The 14,486-nt window shown below is 38.7% G+C and overlaps 1 protein-coding gene across 4 annotated transcripts in view; it reads left to right on the top strand.

The window, feature by feature from the left end:
• The window catches only part of VIRMA (vir like m6A methyltransferase associated), a 64,376-nt gene extending 54,062 nt beyond the window's left edge, over positions 1-10,314 (top strand). For all 4 annotated transcript variants that reach the window (XM_003821101.6, XM_055116738.2, XM_034966360.2 and 1 more), the window contains 7 exons: positions 2,356-2,508; positions 2,944-3,104; positions 3,884-3,980; positions 6,018-6,184; positions 6,930-7,261; positions 8,754-8,897; positions 9,974-10,314. In XM_003821101.6, coding sequence (XP_003821149.3) covers positions 2,356-2,508; positions 2,944-3,104; positions 3,884-3,980; positions 6,018-6,184; positions 6,930-7,261; positions 8,754-8,897; positions 9,974-10,128 — 1,209 coding nt within the window. In that variant the 3' untranslated portion in view covers positions 10,129-10,314. The remainder of the gene's footprint in view (positions 1-2,355; positions 2,509-2,943; positions 3,105-3,883; positions 3,981-6,017; positions 6,185-6,929; positions 7,262-8,753; positions 8,898-9,973) is intronic.
• Positions 10,315-14,486: the final 4,172 nt, after the last annotated feature.

Raw genomic sequence — 14,486 nt, 5'->3', positions numbered from 1 at the left:
CGGCCTCCCAAAGTGCTGGGATTACAGGCATGAGCTACCGCACCTGGCCAAGTGCCTTCATTTCAAAATAATTCTTAGATGAGTGTGGTGGCACGTGCCTCTAATCCCATCACTTTGGGAGGCTGTGGTAGGATCGCTTGAGCCCAGGAGTTTGAGATCAACCTGTACAACACAGCAAAACTCTGTCTCTAGAAACAACAAAAATTAGCCAGATGTGGTGTGCCCACCAGTAGTCCCATCTATTTGAGAGGCTAAGATTGGAGGATAGCTTGAGTCCAGGAGTTGGAGACTGAACTTAGCTATGATTGTGTCACTGCAGTCTAGTCTGGGTGACAGAGCAAGACACTGTCTCAAAAAAGAAAAAAATTTATGACATTGAGTTACCTTGCTAGGGCAACTCAGAATAATGAAGTTTTGTTAGTCTCTTTGTTATTTACTTATTTTTGTTACTTAATTTACTGATTGTTTTGGATGTTGTGATTTTGGGATAACTGTAAAGTTTATTATGCTTTAGTATTTTTGGTCTATCATACAAATATGAATTAAAGATTATTTTCCCCACTCTAAAATCTTATTGTTAAAATTTAATTAAGATTTCTCTCATTAGTGTTTTCCAAAGTCATGGTATATTATGAGCACAATTCCAGAAGCCATTAATATGCCTGCCTTACTTAGTTTGGTGGCATGTGCCTCTAGTCCCAGCTGCTCAGGAGGCGGAGTTGGGGAAATCACTTGAACCTATGAGTTCAAGGTTGCAGTGAGCTATGATCGTGCCAGTGTATTTCAGCTTGGATGAAAGAGTGAGGCTCTCTTTCTCTCCCTGTTTTTTTCCTGAGACGAGGTCTCACTCTGGTGCCCAGGCTGGAGTACAGTGGTGTGATCATGGCTCACTGCAGCCTTGACTTCCTTAGGCTTAGGTGATCCTTCCACCTAAACCTCCTGAGTAGCTGGGACTATAGATGTGCACCATCACACCCGGCTAATTTTTGTATTTTTAGTAGAGATGGGATTTTGCCATGTTGCCCAGGCTGGTCTTGAACTCCTGGGCTCAAGCAATCCACCTGTCTCAGCCTCCAAAAGTGCTGGGATTACAGGCATGAGCCACCATGCCTGGCCAACTCGTCTCTTAAAATAAGAAAAATAGGCCGGGCATGGTGGCTCACTCCTGTAATCCTAGCACTTTGGGAGGCCAAGGTGGGTGGATCACTCGAGGTCAGGAGTTCGAAACCAGCCTGGCCAACATGGTGAAACCTCGTCTCTACTAAAAATACAAAAAATTAGCTGGGCTTGGTGGTGGATGCCTGTATCCCAGTGCTTGAACCCCGGAGGCAGAGGTTGCAGTGAGCTGAGATTGTGCCATTGCACTCCAGCCTGGGCAACAAAGTGCGACTCCATCTCAAAAAAAAGAAAAAGAAAGAAAGAAAGAAAAACAGGTTAGGCAGGGTGGCTCACACTTGTAATCTCAGCATTTTGGGAGGTTGAGGTGGGAGGATTGCTTGAGCCCAGGATTTGAGATTAACCTAGGTAACATAGTGAGACCCCATCTATATGAAAAATTTTAAATTACCTGGGCATGGTGGCACGTGCTTGTAGTCAGTCCCAGGTACTTGGGAGGATGAGATGCAAGGATCACTTGATCCTGGGGAGGTCAAGGCTGCAGTGAGCTATGATTGTGCCCCTGTACTGCAGCCTGGGTGACATAGCGAGACCCTGTCTCAACAGCAACAAAAAAACAAGGCTAAAGATTTTATACAATGTTTAGGTAGGCATACGGCCCTCTACCATAAGTGTATGTGACAATATGGATGGTTTTCTTATCATGAAGCAAGATTTATTTTGCTAGAAGGATTTTCTGGTATTGAAATGTTATCACTCCAGAATTCACTTTATTATGTAGCATACTTTTTAAAGCAGAAAATATTAACTTTTCTATGTGACAGAATATAGTCTTAAATATGATAGTTACTGTTTTCTTTAGTTGTTTGTATTATCTTCAGAAAGATAATTTCAGGTTTCATCAGTTCTTTGTTATAGCAAGCATTTTATTAATTCTTGAGCATCAGTCAGTGTGTCACATGTCCTACAACTGCCAGTGTTTTGCCATTCGGTATTTTGTTGAAAAGTCTTGGTGCCAGTAAAATATATGTTTGCTTATTTAAATATTTTGTGTGTCTTACTCAAAGAAAACATACTTCACCTTTCATCTAAATCCTTCTTAAAACTAGCCATTTGTACTGATGTAAAAATCAAAACATTGAAAGATTGCAGCATATGGCTTAGATAATATGAATAAGTGTGGATGCATCTTTGTAAATTTCTCTGTTCTCAAATTTAACTTATGTGTGACATTTACAGGGATGCTGTGGAGATGATAATGGTCTCATGGAAGTAGAGGGAGCTCATCCATCACGGACGATGAGTATTAATGCTGCAGAGTTAAAACAGCTTCTACAAAGCAAAGAAGAAAGTCCAGAAAATTTGTTCCTTGAACTAGAGAAGCTTGTTTTGGTAAAAAAGAAAAAACAGAGCGTTCCTAAGGCCTATTTTCCTCTCAGTTTGACTAGTACAAGTATTTCGTAGTGACCTTTTTTAAAATAGTGAATCTTTAGCTGGGTGTTTGTACCATTTCAAATAACTCTTTGAATTAATAATTTGAAGTGAAGTCCTCCATCCTGTTATGAATTTTAAGGAGTACATGAAGACAGTACTTTTTGAATTGTCTGTTCCTTGGAAGCAGGGTACCCTCTGCTGCTATTGTTTAGAAATAAAATGACAAGTGTTTTGGTGTTTGTTTTATTTTAATGTGTTTAATGTTAATAATTTCTCGACAGTGTTCCAAATTTCTTAGTAATAATACATATAGCCTTTTCTACTAAAGAGTCAGTAGGTTTACAGACATAAGTTTTACCTGCACCTTCTTATTCTGCCTTTATTTGTATCTAGGAACATTCAAAAGATGATGACAATCTGGATTCTTTGTTGGACAGTGTAGTTGGACTTAAGCAGATGCTGGAGTCATCAGGTGACCCTTTACCTCTCAGTGACCAGGATGTAGAACCAGTACTTTCAGCTCCAGAATCTCTTCAGAATCTGTTTAACAATAGGTAAAATACACAATGTTTTATGATTGAATAGCTGTTGGTTTTAAAATGGCTGCAGTCTAGGGGGTGCCAGCAAACGTTTTTTTCTATAAAGGGCCAGATAGTAAGAATTCTAGGCTTTGCAGGCCATACAGCCTCTGTTGAGTATTCTTCTTTAGTTTAGTTTTGTTTTTGTTTTTTAATTTATACAAACCATGCTAGCTTGCAGGCTGTACAGAAACAAGCTAGCAGATAAAATCAGGGCATTGTTTTATTTTACTGAAAGGTCAAAACTTGTTACAGCAGAATTAGTTTTCAAGTTATTTGTTTTTGAGGATACTTAATTTTTAATTGCTTTTGGGAGTTTCTTTTTTAGGTACTACTTTTAATAATACTTCAGAAAGTAATAATTTTAATTGTACCTTCCACAGATTTTACTTGAAGGTAAGCTAAAAGACTGGGCGTGTTGGCTCACGACTATAAACCCAGCACTTCGGAAGGCTGAGGCAGGAAGATAGCTTGAGCTCAGGAGTTTGAGACTAGCCTGGGCAACATAGGGAGACCCTATCTCTACAAAAAAAATTTTTTTTAATTAGCTGGGTGTGGTGGTACACACCTGTGGTCTCAGCTACTAGGGAGGCTAAGGTGGGAGGATCACTTGAGCCCAGGAGATCAAGGTTGCAGTGAACTGTGATCATGCCACTGCGCTCCAGCTGGGTAACAGCAAGACTGTGTCTCAAAAAAAAAAAATTGAAATTTGATTTTAGAATTCTGCTTTTCACCAGCTACTTTTCTTGTTCCAGGACTGCCTATGTGCTTGCTGATGTCATGGATGATCAGTTGAAATCTATGTGGTTCACTCCATTTCAGGCTGAAGAGATTGATACAGATCTGGATTTGGTATAAATTATTACTAAATATTTAGAAAAACATTATTGTTTTTTCTGTTTCTTTATATATTGTTAGCATTATAATAGTTTCCATATTTTATGGCTGTTAAAGTCTACTTGGAAGCAAGTCCTACATTATTTTTATGCCACTTGCCCACTTTATGGCATCCAGAAAGTTTTTTCTCCTGCTTTTTTTGCTTCTTTCTAGTTAGTGATCTGTATTTTGAGGTTGTGACTTTTTTGTTAATTTTTTTTTTTTTTTTTTTTTTTGAGACAGAGTCTCACTCTGTCACCCAGGTTGGAGTGCAGTGGCACAATCTCAGCTCACTGCAACCTCCGCCTCCCAGGTTCAAGTGATTCTTCTGCCTCAGCCTCCTGAGTAGCTGGGATTACAGGCGTGCGCCACCACGCCTGGCTAATTTTTTTGTATTTTTAGTAGAGACTGGGTTTTACCATGTTGGTCAGGCTGGTCTCAAACTCCTGACCTTGTGATCTGCCTACCTTGGCCTCCCAGAGTGCTGAGATTACAGGCGTGAGCCACCATGCCCAGCCAAAAAAAAATTTTTTTTTAATATAGATAAAGTCTCACTCTGTTACCCAGGCTGGTCTCACTCCGAGCCTTAAACAATCCTCTCTCTTTGGCCTCCCAAAGCGATGGGATTACAGGCGTGAGCCACCACATTTGGCCAGAGAATGTGACTTTTTTAAGGGAAAAATCACACTTTTGCATAAGTTCTATGAAGCACTTTGTTTTCTTACATTGACGGGGTATAGAACAGGGAAAAGTATCCCACAAAACAACAGTTTATTCTTGCATTTGGGTTCAAGGAGAGGAATGGTTGTGCTATGGTGTGGCTCTCAGTTTGGAAACTTGTGAAGAATGTATTTGTTATAGTATAGTATGAATGGGAATTGACATTCTTAAACATAATGCTGAATAGGTAAGAGTATAATTAACTATTTAAAATTTATTGCAGTCTGTTCTATGCTTCTCAGAGATGTGGTAAGGAGAATTATTTTAGCCACATCTTATTATACAGTACATTGTTCCTTTTCTTTATCAAAGAAACATACTGGTGTTCATCATGTACAATAAAACTAAGAGAATGATTTGCTTCACATTTGTATTTAGTGTGTTGAGGGCTGCTTTTCCTTTTTTAAAAAACCACATACAATTCAATTAAAAGTGCATTAAAAATTAATTTCTTTTTAGTGCAAGCTGTTCAGTGGTTCTTTAAAACTGTCCTCTCCAGTAGAATTTTATGCAATAATGCAAATATTTTGTAGTCTGCCCTGTCCAAAACAGTAGCCTCATGTTCCTGTTGTACAATTGAAATGTGGATGACTAGGGAACTGAATTTTATTTTGATTTAATTTTGATTAATTTAGATAGGCACATGTTGTTAGTGGCTACCACGTTGGGCAGCACAGGTATAAAATATTTGTTAAAAGTTACTAATTTTTTAACTTTAAGTTGAATCACAACTGTCTTGTGATGATAATTGTAACCCTCTGGATTAGAGAAATTTTAGGTATCTTACATTTGATAAATTTGAATAAAACCTAAGTAAACTGAATGTTGATTTCCCTGAAATTAAACTTAGATGGGAACCTCATTAAATGCATAGAGCTTTTGGGAATCTGTGGCACAGAATCTTTTTGTAATAGAAATGTTGACTATATAAGGCTGGCAGAGTATGTTATTTTCAGATTCTTTTTTTGGAAAAGTTCAGGAGATATTACAGTGTTAATTTATATAGACAAATACTGAGTTTCCTGCTCAGGCATCAAAGGTCTCCTGGATTAATAGCCCTGCTTTGAAGAATGCCACACACAAAAAAAGTAGCATTACTAAGGTGTGTGTGTGTGTTTGTTTTTAAACTACCAATGGCATTTGCTTTTTGAAAAGATGAGGGAAAGAGGTAGATCTATAATTTATTTCTTATGAGAGGCAAATATAATTTATAGGTAATAAGAATTTCTGTAGTCAAATGTTATGCTAATAATTACATTTAACATGTATTTTGTTTCATTATTATGACTGCAGGTAAAGGTTGACTTAATTGAACTCTCTGAAAAATGCTGTAGTGACTTTGATTTGCACTCAGAATTAGAGCGCTCATTTTTGTCAGAACCATCATCTCCAGGAAGAACCAAGACTACTAAAGGATTCAAACTTGGGAAGCACAAGCATGAGACCTTTATAACGTCAAGGTAAAATTTATTCCACTGAAGATCTCAAATGTCATCATATAAGCTTATGTATTTTAGTGTATTTTAAGATAGACACATGCGGCCGAGCGCGGTGGCTCACGCCTGTAATCCCAGCACTTTGGGAGGCCGAGGTCAGGAGATCGAGACCATTCTGGCTAACATGTTGAAACCCTGTCTCTACTAAAAATAAAAAATAAAAAATTAGCTGGTGGTGGTGGTGGGTGCCTGTAGTCCCAGCTACTCAGGAGGCTGAGGCAGGAGAATGGTGTGAACCCGGGAGGTGGAGATTGCATTGAGCCGAGATCACGCCACTGCGCTCCAGCCTGGGCGACAGAGCAAGACTCTATCTCTCAAAAAAAAAAAAAAAAAAGACACATGCTATTAAACTAGAAAGGAAATTAACATAGCATTCGAATCATGAACATTGTTTGGATTTTTTAAATTTAAACATAATAATTTGGCCAGGATATACCCAGTACATTTGTTATATTGTTTTCTACAAGATTTTGGAAGGTTTGAATAAGAAGTGAACTGGATTATTTTAAAACATTGTTATTCATAACAATGAAATGTGAGTACCTTTCTTAGCTAGTTTGTTATATTATCCCAGAAGTATGATAGATACTTGCAAAGTTAACAGAATTGGAGTACAAAAAAATTGAAATATAATTTTGGGTATTATAAAGATTATTTTTGCTAGAAATCTGAAAGAAAAATGTTTTATGGCATGTTTTTGTTTTAATAGTGGAAAATCTGAATACATTGAACCTGCCAAAAGAGCTCATGTTGTGCCACCACCAAGAGGAAGGGGCAGGGGAGGATTTGGACAGGGTATACGACCTCATGATATTTTTCGTCAGAGAAAACAGAACACAAGTAGACCACCATCTATGCATGTGGATGACTTTGTTGCTGCTGAAAGTAAAGAAGTGGTTCCTCAAGATGGAATACCTCCACCAAAACGGCCACTCAAAGTATCACAGAAGATTTCTTCCCGTGGTGGGTTTTCAGGCAATAGAGGAGGACGGGGTGCTTTCCACAGTCAGAATAGGTTTTTCACACCACCTGCTTCAAAAGGTAACTAATTAGTATGTATTTTCTAATGGGTTAGAATATTGGAATGTTAAAATATTGAATGAAAGTGATTTAGATGGAAGAGATTCAGATAAACCGTTTTCCTGTTGCTGCAGTTGAGCCACCTCTGGACTAGTGGTACTGTTTGCAGAGTACTCTATTGGATAGAAGAAAGAAACTTTTTTTCAATGAACCTTTCATGCATTGTACTTTTAATAATGAGTTTAGAAGTCTTGGCTAATTATTCCCCCCAGCCTTTTTTTTTTTGAGACAAGAGTCTTGCTCTGTCGCCCAGGTTGGGGTGCGGTGGTGTGATCTCAGCTCACTACAAACTCTGCCTCCCTGGTTCAAGTGATTTTCCTGCCTCAGCCTCCCAAGTATCTGGGACTACAGGCATGCACCACAATGCCCAAGTAATTTTTGTATTTTTAGTAGAGACGGGTTTTCGCCGTGTATGCCAGGCTAGTCTCAAACTCCTGACCTCAAGTGATTCACCCCCCTTGGCTTCCCAAAGTGCTGGGATTACAGGCATGAACCACCGTGCTCAGCCTTATTTTCCTTTTTACATTGAGAATTATACATTTTCTGAGTAATACCCTTACATTATTTTCACAATTATACTTAACAGTTTTCTTAAGATTGTTCTGTGCAGTTCACCATTAATCTGCCTAATCTGCTTGTTTTCTAGTGTTCTATTTAGTCTGTTTGAAATTGTTACAAGATTTTTTTTTTTTTTTTTTTTTTTGGAGACAGAGTTTCGCTCTTGTTGCCCAGGCTGGAGTGCAATGGCGCAATCTCGGCTCACTACAGCCTCTGCCTCCTGGGTTCAAGCGATTCTCCTGCTTCAACCTCCCAAGTAACTGGGATTATAGGCATGCGCCACCACACCCGGCTAATTTTTATATTATTAGTAGAGACGGGGTCTCACCATGTTGGCCGGGCTGGTCTCGAACTCCTGACCTCAGGTGATCCACCCACCTCAGCCTCCCAAAGTGCAGGGATTACAGGCGTGAGCTACTGCACCTGGCCTTACAAGATTTTAGAAACTAGGGATACTTACAGAAATTATACTTTAGTAGTGGATTGATAAACGTGTTTTCATACCTGCTGAGTTAGGAGGGTGAGAGTGAAAGAGAATCTGTGTTTATATTAATAACAAACACTTAGATTAGGTGTGTCAGGAACTGTTATAAGCACTTTACATATTATAACCTCACGTCAACCCCATGAGGCAAGTTCTCTTAGTACTCCCAATTTGCAGAAGAGAAAATTGTCAGTCAGCTGACCAGGGCACATAAATACAAGTGGTAGAACCAGTATTTGATCCCTGGCAGTTTGGCTCTAGAGCCTCTGCTCTTGCCACTATATAGTACAGTCAGTTTGCAGAATTTCAGTTTCTTTTCCATTCTTTTGAAGATTAAGAAAAATCTGTCATTTAAAAGAATCCAACTGAAGTTGTGATAAAAGTGATTTTGATTGTGCTGTTTGTGTTTAGGAAACTACAGTCGTCGGGAAGGAACAAGAGGCTCCAGTTGGAGTGCTCAGAATACTCCTCGAGGAAATTACAATGAAAGTCGTGGAGGCCAGAGCAATTTTAACAGAGGCCCTCTTCCACCATTACGACCCCTTAGTTCTACAGGTATACATCCTTGCTACTTGATATTGCTGAGAGAAGGGGAGTAAATTCCTCCTTTAAAATTGTTGATATCATATACAGAGGGGGCTGGGGTGCTAATCTCCCCATCTCCTTGCTCCACACAGTCAAAAATCTAAGTATAACTTTGACTTCCCCAAAACTTAACTACTCCTAGTATGCTGTTGACTGGAAGCCTTACAGATAACATAAACAGTTGATTGACACATATTTTATATGTTATATATATATTATATAATGTGTTACAATTAAATAAGCTGGAGAAAAGAAAATGTTATTAAGAAAATCATAAGGAAGAGAAAATACATTTACTATTAAGTGGAAGTGGATCTTCATAAAGGTCATAACATTCCATAGGCTGAGGAAGAGGAGGGGAGGTCTTACTTTCTTAGGAGCAGCAGAGGTGGAAGAAAATCCTCATATAAGTGGACCCAGGCAGTTGAAACCCATGTTGTTCAAGGGTCAACTGTACTCTCATTCTGGAAGAGAATATTTTAGAGTATAGACTTAAAGTTCTAAAGTTTATATCCTTGAATGAATGCCCAATATACATCTTCTATAAAAATAATCAAATGTTTAGTTTCTGAACTGTTTGTATAATCTGAACAGTTTCATGGTGATGTGCGCTTATTTTTATGTTTCAGTAATGAAAGCCAATGCTTAAGGTATCTTTCTGACCACAAAGTATTTTAATAACAGAGATACCTTTATACAGCATATTTTTTTTGGTTATAGTATTGTCTTAGGTGTGTAAGCACATAACCTTTTTTTTTAAAACATTTATCTAGTCCAGAATTTTACTTATCAGAAGTAGCTTTTGGTTTCAAATGCACATTTTAAAAAAATAATAGTTTTATTTAGGATATAATTCTCATATACCATATAGTTTACCTGTTTAAAATGTATAATTAAAAAATCTTTGGCCCATTCACCGTGCTTGCACGTGAGCTTTAAAAGAGAATAGAGTAATTCTTGGTTTGAGCTCACTGTCGTAGATTAGTATTTATAATCTTGGAAAAGAAAGGACATTGGAACTAAAAACTGTATTCTTTCTTTTACAGGTTACCGCCCAAGTCCTCGGGACCGTGCTTCTAGAGGTCGTGGGGGACTTGGACCTTCCTGGGCTAGTGCAAATAGCGGCAGTGGAGGCTCAAGAGGAAAGTTTGTTAGTGGAGGCAGTGGTAGAGGTCGTCATGTACGCTCCTTTACACGATAAAAATCCTTTTGGGAACATCTTAACTGTATATGAACATTTCACGAGGACAATAAAAATAAGACATTGAAGGACCAATTTAGACTTAGCAGTTATCTGGAGACATCTGAGAGAATATTTTTATCTGAAGAAAGCAGATTTTGTTTGATACCTAACAAGATTTCAATAAAAATCCAAACTTTGTATGTACGTTTGTATATATTTTCCCTTTTTTGTATGACTATTTATTTAGAAAATTTCTAGGTGAAAAACTAAATGATGTTTTGTATTTTTCTTGCCTATAGCACAGATATTCTCAAACTTTCTCAGCTCATGACACTATTTAGTGCCTCAGTACTTTTTTCACAGCATACCTGGTCCAAAAGAAATATCTAATACTTGTGTTTATTAAGCAGTTAGATCCAACAGCTTAATAAGAATGTACATCATCACTACTAGTAACTGTGGACACTGCATGTCTCAAACCTTGGAATCAGTATGATTTTCTTTTCCTCTCTGCTTCTTGCACAGTACTTTTTATCAAACTGCTGAAAACCCAGTTTTGTAAAGATATGTTGTTATAGAAAGGAATATAATGCTATTTAATGTTGAAAATGTAAACTACCTCAAAGTAGTAGTTTATGTGATGTCCAACAGGTGTTGCTGTGTTTTTCTCAAAAATTTTAAAATATTGTGTGGCACCCATGTTAATTTGCTAAGGTGCCCTGCTACACAGTTTGGGAACCATGGCTGTACCAAAAGAAACAAAATACTCCTCTCCTTTGTATTAGAAATCTGAACTTTGCATTTCAGCTTTGGACCTACTGACACTATTTTATTATACAAATTATTTAAAGCCTAAAATAAGGAATATCCTAATACTATTATTTTGGGAATCAGAAACATCTAATAAAGCCGGACTTTATACATAGAAATAAAGCTTACAACTTTGAGAAAGTAGCCATATTTTCCCCAAGATACGTCTTAACACACTGAGTCTATATAAGTGGCATAAAATATAGAGTTATCTTAATCAGAAAAGGAGTGTATGAGTCTCATTCCATCCTTTTATCAATCTCTGTTTTGGAGAACTATTTGTGAGTGAATACAATCTTCATTAAGAAAACACTTTGAAGAAAAGCTTAGCTGTAAAGAATCAGAGGTTTAGGTGAAAGGTTATGGCAATCTTTTCATAACTAGTGGCCTTGAAAAACCCAAGTCTTGAGCTGCTGTAAGAAAATACCATAGACTGGGTGGCTTAAACAATAAAAATTTATTTCTCAAAGTTCTGGAGGCTTGGAAGTCCAAGATCAGGGTGTCAGCATGGTTGGGTTCCAGTGAGGGCTCTCTTCCTGGCTTGTATGCAGCTACCTTCTTAAGTGCTCACATAGTCTTTCCTTGGTGCTTGCTTGGAGAGAGAGCGAGCTCTTGGGTCTTTTTCTTCTTACAAAGGCACTGTTCCTACCATGCAAGTCTCATCCTCATGATCTAATCTAAATCACAGTACCTCCCAAAGGACCCACCCTTTTAGTACTACCACACTGAGGGTTAGGAGTTCAATATATGAATTTAGGGAAACACAAGACCCAGCTCATTGCATCAAGATAACTTAAATCCCCTTTGATCCTGAAACCTAATAGGCTCATTTTCCCCAAAGATATATTTTACACATTAGGTAAAATTCGAAATTTGCCCCAATGTCTGACACAAATACATGTAAAAAATAGTTAATGTTTCTTAAGTAACTGTGTTTCTTAAATAAGAACATGGCCATATATAGAAACGTAATTTCTTGGTTTGTTTTTTAGCATTAGGCTGGATATGATCTTTGAGAAATATCAGAAAGCTGTTTTTGCTGTTTGAGTTAATACCCAGTAATTCAGGCCAATAAAGGTAATAAATTATTAGTGTAGAAACAAATTAATGCCAGGCAAATTTAAAATGTCTTGAGTGACTACAAGTCCTAGATAAATGAGAAGGGAAGGAATCCACCATGTTGACCAGCCCTTACATGCAAAAATCACTTAGTCCTTATAACAATCCAGCATAGGTGGTATTATCCTAATTTTACAGATGGAGAAAGTTGAAGAGCTTGACTCAAGCATGGTAGAAACAGGATTTAAAATCAGGTTGGGTGGTTCATGCCTGTAATCCCAGCACTTTGGGAGGCTAAGGCAAGAGGATCACTTAAGCCCAGGAGTTCGAGACTAGCCCTGGCAATATAGTGAGACCCTGTCTCTACAGAAAATTTAAAAATTAGCTGAGTGAAGCTGGGCGTGGTGGCTCATGCCTGTAATCCCAGCACTTTGGGAGGCCTAGGCGGGCGAATCACCTGAGGTCGGGAGTTTGAGATCAGCCTTACCAACATAGTGAAACCCTGTCTCTACTAAAAATAAAAAAAATTAGCTGGACATGGTGGCACGCGCCTGTAATCCCAGCTACTCAGGAGGCTGAGACAGGAGAATTGCTTGAACCCAGGAAGTGGAGGTTGCAGTGAGCAGAGATCAAGCCACTATACTCCAGCTTGGGGGACAGAGCAAGACTCTATCTCAAAAAATAATAATAAAGAAAAAATTAGCTGAGTGTGATGGTGCATGCCTGTAGTCTCAGCTACTTGGGAGACTGAGGCAGGAGGATCACTTAAGCCCAGGAGGTCAAGGCTGCAGTGAGCCATGATTGCGCCACTGTACTCCAGCCTGGGTGACAGAGTGGAAAAAAAAATCAGATTGGAGCAGGGCACAGTGGTGGGCACTTGTGGTCTCAGCTACTCAGGAGGCTGAGGTGGGAGGATTGCTTAGGCCCAGGAGTTCATGTCCATCCTGGGCAACAAGAGCAAGACCCCCATCTCTAAGAAATAATAATAAAATCAGGTTGGCTAGCCCCTAATTCCTTACCTCTCCATCTTGGAGAAGAAGCGACTTTTCAGGTTAAGTGTGTTAGAGATCAAAATTAGTAATTCATCATAAGGCAGTGGAGTTTCAGAGACCCAACACTGTATTTTAGTTATTTCAGAAGTGAGCCTCAAAGAAGACATTTCAGGGAAAATTTTTGTTTGTTTGTTTGTTTGTTTGAGACAGAGTCTCACTGTCACCCAGGCTGGGGTGCAGTGGTGCTTTCCCGGTTTACTGCAACCTCTGCCTCCTGGGTTCAAGCGATTCTCCTGCCTCAGCCTCCCGAGTAGCTGGCATTATGGGCACCCACCACTATGCCCTGCTAATTTTTGTATTTTTAGTACAGACTGGGTTTCACCATGGTAGCCAGGCTGGTCTTGAACTCCCGATCTCAAGTGATCCACCTGCCTCAGCCTCCCAAAGTGCTGGGATTACAGGCATGAACAACTACACCCGGCCTATTTCAGGGTAAGTTTTGAGCGGCATTTAGAAATTAATGAAAGATGCAGAATTCCTTTGAGGACAAATTTAATCTGTAGAAGAGGAGTTGATAGAATGATTTGTGTTTATTTCCTAAGAATAAGAAAAAATACTATGAAATATTGTTATGCTTTATTTAAAAAGAATGTTGCAGGTAGTATTCTGTGTGAAGGAGTAGTAGGCACAGTTAGATTAGCTTTATTTCTTTTTAAAAAAGTAATTGCAAAAACCTGCGGGATGAGAATGTGAGAATGTAGGAACTAGAGTATGTCTCCTACGCATCTTCTGTGTTCCAGATACCCTAGTACAGTGTGGGGAATATAAGGGTGACTAAGATATTTTTTGCCCTCAGGAAACTCACAGTCTAATAAAGGAAACAATTATGTAAACGTCTTTTTTTTTTTTTTGAGACGGAGTCTCGCTCTGTCGCCCAGGCTGGAGTGCAGTGGTGTGATCTTGGCTCACTGCAACCTCCGCCTCCCGGGTTCAAGTGATTCTCCTGCCTCAGCCTCCTGAGTGGCTGGGACTACAGTGGGGTCCCACCAGGCCTGGCTAATTTTTTATATTTTTAGTAGAGATGGGGGTTTCATCATGTTAGCCAGGATGGTCTCGATCTCCTGACCTCATGATCTGCCCTCCTCAGCCTCCCAAAGTTCTGGGATTACAGGCATGAGCCACCGTGCCTGGCCACATCATTTTTTTAAAAGAAAAGTTAATGAGATCTTAAGTGTATGAAGTGTATGTGGAACAATTCAGAATTCTTGAATAATCCAACCATTACATTTCTAACATTTTATTGTAGGTTTTCAAAAGTAACTATTTTTAAAATAGTATTTTAAGAAAAGGAAATCTTGGCATTAAAATTGTATAAAATCTTTTTGGAATTGCTTTTGCATAAAGACTAGTTTTTTGTTTTTTGTTTTGTTTTGTTTTGTTTTTTTGAGACAGAATCTCACTCTGTCACCCAGGCTGGAGTGCAGTGGCATGATCTCGGCTCACTGCAACCTCTGC

This window comes from Pan paniscus, chromosome 7 (assembly GCF_029289425.2).
Source record: "Pan paniscus chromosome 7, NHGRI_mPanPan1-v2.0_pri, whole genome shotgun sequence".
Taxonomy (NCBI): Eukaryota; Metazoa; Chordata; class Mammalia; order Primates; family Hominidae; genus Pan; species Pan paniscus.
Note: the sequence above shows the minus strand (reverse complement) of the source record. Positions and strands in the feature narration are given on the sequence as shown.